General features: G+C 43.8%; 1 protein-coding gene across 1 annotated transcript in view; it reads right to left on the bottom strand.

Moving 5' to 3' along the window:
• ulk4 (unc-51 like kinase 4) overlaps positions 1–7,500 on the bottom strand; it is an 87,491-nt gene that overhangs the window by 5,054 nt on the left and 74,937 nt on the right. The window contains exons 35-36 of the mRNA XM_079758611.1: positions 5,679–5,867; positions 692–780 (exon numbers count right to left, since the gene is read on the bottom strand). Of these exons, the coding sequence (XP_079614737.1) occupies positions 692–780; positions 5,679–5,867 (278 nt within the window). The remainder of the gene's footprint in view (positions 1–691; positions 781–5,678; positions 5,868–7,500) is intronic.

Genomic DNA, 7,500 nt, shown 5'->3' with positions numbered 1-7,500 from the left:
TCAACTCATCGGCTTGAACCCACGTAAGTCTCTTTGTGTTCAGCGCATCCATCACTCGTGTTTCAGACGCATCTGAGATGATGAGCGTGATGATGTGTTGAGAATAAACAGCTTGTCCACCCCCGTCTCAATCAGCGCTGATGGCTTCCTCTCCCAGTGACTGCTAAGGTCTTGATGCACAGTCTGCCTTCCTTACCTTTTAAACAACTCCGGCCGTTTGAAGCGGAGGGTGCAATTCCCTTCTACTTCACATCAACTAATTTGATGGGGGGGGTTGGAAAAGTTTAACATCTGACAAAAGAGGGGGAGGGAGCTTTTAACTGTGTTTTTAAGTGTTTTATTTTCCCCTTAAGTACCATGTGGAGGTAATTATGGGCTGGAGAGGGTAACTGGCGGTGTGGCTGTGGGAGAGACTATAGAGGGCTTGTGTTGTTGCCTATCCGGGCCGCTGTAGACGTGATGACATGATCGCCCGGTTACAGAACGTGTGTGTGCTTACATGGCTGGACTGGCAATAATTCGGTTCTTACCATAAATACAAAATGAATAAGTAATGAATGAATAATTTATGTGTAATGTATGTATAGTATATCTTTTCAGGCTTTGTGTAGGTGAGGCTGTTTCACAGCTGTACAGAGCATACAAACATGAGAATGTATTAGCATGTTTTAGACAAAACAACTCAAAGTACCTGCTGGATTCAGCCAGAACTTGCAGAAGGCGCACTAGCTCCGCCCCTTCAGAACATTCCAACCAATCACCTCCGTCGGATGTCTGCACCTGGGGAAATGTGAGAGAACACAGTGAAAATACATGCAAAGTACTCAGGTATAACATGCCTTGACATAACTACATTGAAACACTCCTCATTCAGACACATCCGATACTGAGTATCGCTAAGAGTTTTAGATTAAAAGATTTATTTTTCAGTTTCAGACATTCCAACACTTTGATAGAGTAACTTACTTACTGTCACTCACTCTTCTAGCAAGGGCATTACCTGCATTGCATGACGACTGCTGAGTTACTAATCTGTTTATCAATAACAACTTCACTGCCATTTCAATTCATAATCTTTAAGAAGGACCTTTGCCTTTACTCTTCGCTATACCAGCAGTCTTCATGCCACTCCGCTTTGGGGACATTCTCTTTGCACGCGCTTGTGTAAATGTCAGTTTGGATGCCGTAGTTTTTCCATGGCAGGGGAAAACATGTTTCATTACGTATCTAGGTAAACAGGCATATGCTAGATATCAGGTTGCCTATCAGATAGACAGAAAAACTTATAGACCCTCTGTAAATGATATGAATGAAGAGTTTAATCAAACTAAATCTCCTCACTGATTACATCAGGAGAACAGTCTGTGGCTCGATTGGTGTGTGTGTGTGTGTGTGTGTGTGCGCATGTGTTTCTGTCTCTTCATGTGTGTGTGCGCTTTTCAATGCCTGCGTCTGTCTTTTTTTTTGTGCACCAATTCCTTTGATCTCTGGTGACATCATCACCTCTGTCTCCGTGGCGACACAGCATCGTTGTTGCCAGGCAACGGGGTTAGGAGGAGACAATTATCTCCCTCCCTTCTCTTAGTTTGTGCACAAAATCAAACACACACACACACACACACAGACACAGAAAGAGATAGAGACTGAGGAAAGAGAGACATAGACCGAGAGATAGGGAGAGAAAGAGACAGACAGGGAGAGAGAGAGAGAGAGACATAGACCAAGAGACAGGGAGAGGGAGAGAAGGGTAGAGAGAGACACACACATGGCTGAGAGACAAGGAGAGAGAGACAGGGAGAGTGAGACACACACACACACACACAAACACGCACACACACACTCTCTCTTGGTGAAGCTTTTGCTTAACCAAGGACTTCTCTCTCTCTCTCTCCCTCTCTTTCAACATGTATACCTTACTTCTCATCCACACCAGCTAAATACCTTCCCAAAGTCCATCTTCTGTCCCTTCCCTCTCTCTCTCCCTCTGCGTCTGTGTCTCTCACTCATCCCATCTGTCCAACAGCAGCTACCCAAAGGATCACTTCCTTCCACCATACGAGAGGAAGGGGGATGATGACGTGCAATCAGAACACACGCTAAACAATAACAGGTAATGTAGAACGTCTGTTGGGTTCTGTCAAGCTCAACTCAATGTGTCGCCTTTATTAAATTGTAAAATAAAAAATAAGTTAATTCAAACGGAGTGACTTTTGATAAAATAGTCTCTTATATATTCTTCTCATATTAGCTAGAATGTCTAGAATTATCTAAAAAGGGAGGTAGAAATCAAACCAGGTGTTCATGACGTGAATGAGGGTGCTGCAACTCACGAACATATGCAAAAAATGAATTGCAAAACAAAAACACAAAATTAATTTCTTGTCATACACAATGACAAGAAAATTGTTTTCAGGCGAGAGACACTGAGACTGAATATCTCTAGTGCTTGCAATTTATATTTCAGTCGTGTTGTGTTTAGGGGACATTCCGCCCGGAGCCCTAATTACTTCCAGGACTACTGCTGTGTGTCCGTGCCCTGCAAATTAGGGAAGCCTATTTTGGCAGCTCTCTTTCTTAAGCTCTGCATGCTGTTTGAAGAAGCAAACTAATAAAACCGACAGGGGGCTTCAGCTTTGGGCTGAGATATTGCTGTGAAAACACTGCCGTGAGGGTCAATACTAGCATTGATCGGGCCATGCCACCGAGTCATTTAGTTGGAAGGCAGGGAGTCCAGCTGGCTTAGACGGGAGAAACACTGCCGGGCACTTAATGATGAGCCCACGTTGCCATCTGCACCGACCCAAACAGCCCTCCGGTGCACCAGGGGGCGCTGTTGGTCTGACCGCTGCTGGTGAGACGTTTCTAAGATTCCGATTTAAATTCGAGCAAGAGAAAGTTCACCCTGATTTTACCGATCAATCGCCAATCTTGAGGTTTGCCCGAAATAATAGGCTTCTGCCAAACAAAACAACAATGTTGTGTATTGTTGGTCGCAGAAAATTAATCAATTAATTAATTAATTTATATTGACATCAGCGCTACTTCGTCACACAAACACAGTACTCAAATGTTGGTTACAGATGAGACATGTCTCACAACAATATGGATCGTTATCTGAAAAAATGGGTTACGCTCCAAGAATTGAACCACCAATCCAACCACAATCATTGCATTTCTCTAGAAAATCTCAAACATCCTGAAGCAGCCATTCTTATTTGCTGTGACTTGGATCAATCAGGGAGACGAAGTGGTGTGTGCAAAGTTCTCAGAAGCCTCCTTTCCCTGGTGGTTAAATAAAATGACACCTAACTACGTCTCTATGATTGAACAGTGTGCTTCATTCAGTGTGCTTCGTTCACAACAACAATGAAAACCCAATAACCAGATAGATAATCATCAGTCTTCAAAGGACAGAAAGTCACTGGGTAACGAGCTACACCTTTCCCCATTTTCGTTTCAATATTTTCATGTCATTTTTCAAATCTGTTTTCAACCATCTGTCAGAGCTTGCTGCTTGCTTATTATGTTATGAAATGCAATCTATGTAAAAGCGCGCCTTGTTAGCCAATTTAGAGTTTTTGAAGGGAAAGCAACAATGACAACCTCCGATATTCCCCGATAATGATAAAACCTCAATATGGACTGTCAGGCAGAGTTTGAGGGAGCCTTTCGGAGGGAATATATCTCGGATAGATACGAGGCGTGAAAAGCACAATGAAGACACATTCCCCGTGGGTCCCCCTCCTTCCATGCAGGAGGGGTTCTTGAAATGAGCGATTAATGTCCCCCCGTTCCTGGAGGTACGTCAGTGTGGTTCAGAGAGGTGCCATAGGTTACCAGGGCTTTCTTCTGGAGTTCCTGCAGTCTCGCCTCCCCCTGGCCCTCACCTGCTCGGTGTCGTATCACGTTGCTATGAGGTGTGTGTGTGTGTGCCTCTTAATGTGTGTGTTTGTATGTGTTTGTGACATTACGTGTGCCTGTGTCTAGTGGGGTTGTCTTTGTGTGTGTGTGTGTGTGTGTGTGCGCCTGCATTTGTATGTACTTATGTGTGCTCCTCAATGTGTGTGTGTGTGTGTGTAGGCCTTTGTACGCGCCTTTGTGTGTGACTGTGTCTAGTAGGTGTGTGTGTGTGTGTGTGCGTGTGTGTATGTAGACCTTTCTGTGTGTGCCCTTGTTTGAGTCAGTGTTTTTGTCTATTTTTGTGTGTGTGTGCGTTTGTGTGTATGTGTGTATTTGTGTGTGTGACTACCTATATGAGACTCTATGTACTGTATGCGTGTGTGTGTGTGTGTGTGTGTGTGTGCGTGTGTGCTCGTCTGACTGTATATTGTGTGGGTGTGAATGAGCACCCGGCTGCTATGTTAGCTGAGTGGGGCACAGTGTTGCAGCGCAGGGATAACGTCATACAGAACAGCTTTGTGCTGAAGATAAACAGTATTAGATTCGTCGGGAGTGACATGTAGGTATGGAGCACACCGGCCAAGGGGTTTGGGTGTCCGAGGTTTGGCTCAGAAGGCGCTAAGTTCTTCCCTTCAAGCGTAGGTAGGGTTGTCTCTTTGGTCGGTACATGAATACGTTATGCTGATACAAAGAGACAGCTTGTTCTGGGTACATATGGGCGGGCTCTTAGCCGTTGGTGTTATTACCTAAACTCGAGGCTTGGGTCTAGCTAACCTATGAAATGGATGCAATCGCCTTACATTGTTGTAAGACGTTTTTGATCACATCATCCGCCGAATGAGGTGCCCAAAGAAGCCACATTGAACCATATCGTTCACCTCTTTGCATAATTGCCTTAGTCCTATTTTGGACAAATTGTGATATCTAACCTAACCCCCCTCTCCTAAAGCTGCTGATTCACTGTGCCTCATTGGCCGAATCCTAAGCCAATCAGAGTGTTTTTTACATTCCATAGTCACTATCTGCTTAAGTCATCTAATTGACTAAATTGATTGAATTGAATACAAGATGAATCTGAAAGGTGACATATTAAAGGTGACATACCACCAGGTGTGAGTGTGATTAGCCGTTACAAGGCGTTTTGAAAATCTGCCTCTTCTGACATCACAAGTGGGCGTGTCCACCTAGATGTGTGCTGGATTGATCACTCTACCAGCCTACCCAGCGGACGTCGCTCATCCATCCATCATACATCTAGGTGGACACGCCCACTTGTGATGTCATAAGGGGCAGATTTTCAAAACAGCTTGTACCGGCTAATCACACTCACACCTGGTGGTATAATATGTCACCTTTAAAATAACACTTAGGCTGCATCCGAATACTCATACTTGACTGCTATATAGTAGGCATTTTGTAGTACGTCACAAATATAGCGCGTCCGAAGGCTCAGTACGCATTGTGTAGTAGAGTCTAGTAACCGAAGAAGAAGAAAAAAATATAAAGAATCGGCAAATTATTGCAGTTAATCAATTTCGCCGGCATCTGATGCGCAGCGCAGCGGGGAAAAACGTGATCCCCAAACATCCGGTGGTGCTCGGAAGCGTTCCACGCATAGCTGTAGAACGTACTACATTAACGGTCAAGTCGTAGACACTGCGCAGAAGTAGCATAGACTTAGCATTCGGATGCACCCTCGGGTTTATGCTATGAGGCTAACGCTGCGCGATACGAGTTAGCTCCTGGTGTGGCCGTGTGTTGCCGTGGTTTCTGCTCACCAGTCGTCTGAGGACCCTCAGCGTGGTCCGCAGGGTGCCGGGGGGCGTGTCCCAGCGCAGTGCGCCCAGGAAGCTGCGCAGGCACTCAGGTGACAGGCAGCCGGGCTCCTCCCCCCCACCGTACAGCTGAACCAATAGGGAGAGGCACTGGACAGACTCCTCCCCCACCTCCTGGTCTTTAGTGGACAGCTACGGAAGGAAAAGTCTGGTATTAAACTAAAACTACTTTAATACCAGTAAAACCAGTAAAAGTCTGGTATTAAACTAAAACTACTTTAATACCAGTAGTATTACTGGTATTAAAGTACCCTGAACCTAACGCTAAGTACTAAACCTAACCCTAACCCTATTACTGGTATTAAAGTACCCTAACCCTAAGTACTAAACCTAACCCCAACCCTAACCTAACCCCAGCCCTAACCTAACCCCAACCCTAACCCTAACCTAACCCTTACCCTACTACTAAAGTAATACTAAAGAAGCTTGGTGAAATGAACACATTTTCCCTAAACAACACTTTAACAAGCAAAGATTTAGAAAGGTTTGCTATTCAGCAGTTTATAATGGATTTCATAATTTCCTCATCATTTATTATAATTATTTATAATAGTGCTGGTGGCAGCATGAATTACTCTCAATCAAGTTGACCGGATTCACTGCCAAAATAAATATCTAATCAAATATAAATGCTCAGCCAGCAGTTCTGTTCTACCAAGGCTCTTTGGCAGTCATATAAGTCTAGTTTAAATATATATACATATTTATATATATATTGTTTCCATTACCGTGCCAAGTACTCAATGCTCAATACCGACAATACCAAAACTGATACCAATATAACACATAGTTGCATAGAGTTCGCTGATGTTGTAATGTTGTGTGTAATGTTACATAATGTTAACAAAGAAGACAGTGGCATGTTATATATGATTATATATTTGAATTAAATGAAATGTATAAACACACTTTGTCTTCGATAGCAACACTCTGCTACTGAAAATTGCATTATTATTCAAAGTACAGATCAGTACTTGGTATCAGCAAGTGAGTTCTAAGTAAGTATGACAAATAAACTAACAAAGAATAACATTGTTAATCCCAATGCTACATCTGGGGTGTTGCTCTGTTTTCCTTTGCAACATCATTCTAAAACATGATTACATCGACTGCTTTGGTCCAAAATGGGACAAAGCCCCAAAGAAAATCTGGATACAATTTGCAATACTCCCAGCCAACGGACAAAACAGATTCATGATTTTGTTAATAACTGAGCGACACAAATTCTTCGTCCATCTCCCTGTGGCAACAGTTACTACGCTGTTTCACAACAAATATTTTGTTTAAAGAATTAGAATAAATAATACATTAGTACTTATTAAGATCTCTCGTTCTTCTTCTCACGGTCTCTTTCTCTCTGTATTTACGTTTTCTTTAGGGGGGGGGGGGGGGGGGCTTCCAATCTCTTTTATTACTCTCTTTCTGCGTCCGTCTAATCTCCCATGGGGCTTAGGGGCGGGCTGAGGGGTTGTGGGGTGAATGAGCACATACACACCAGCATTTGCATACACACACACACACACACACACACAGGCGAACACACACACACACACACACACAGGTCAAGCAGCTAGTCCACATGTCAGCAAAAAGTAAAAAAAAAACAGCTCTGGTGTCCCATGAGACTTTTTACTTATTCCGCCCTCTCTCTCTGCCTCTCTCTCTCTGTCTCTCTCTCCATCTCTCTTCCTCTCCCTCTCTCCTCTCTGTCTCTCTCTCTCTCCGTCTCTCCTCTCTGTCTCTCTCCTCTCCCTCTGTCTCTCTC

The sequence above is a fragment of the Pollachius pollachius genome, assembly GCF_949987615.1.
Source record: "Pollachius pollachius genome assembly, chromosome: 1".
Lineage (NCBI taxonomy): Eukaryota > Metazoa > Chordata > Actinopteri > Gadiformes > Gadidae > Pollachius > Pollachius pollachius.
Note: the sequence above shows the minus strand (reverse complement) of the source record. Positions and strands in the feature narration are given on the sequence as shown.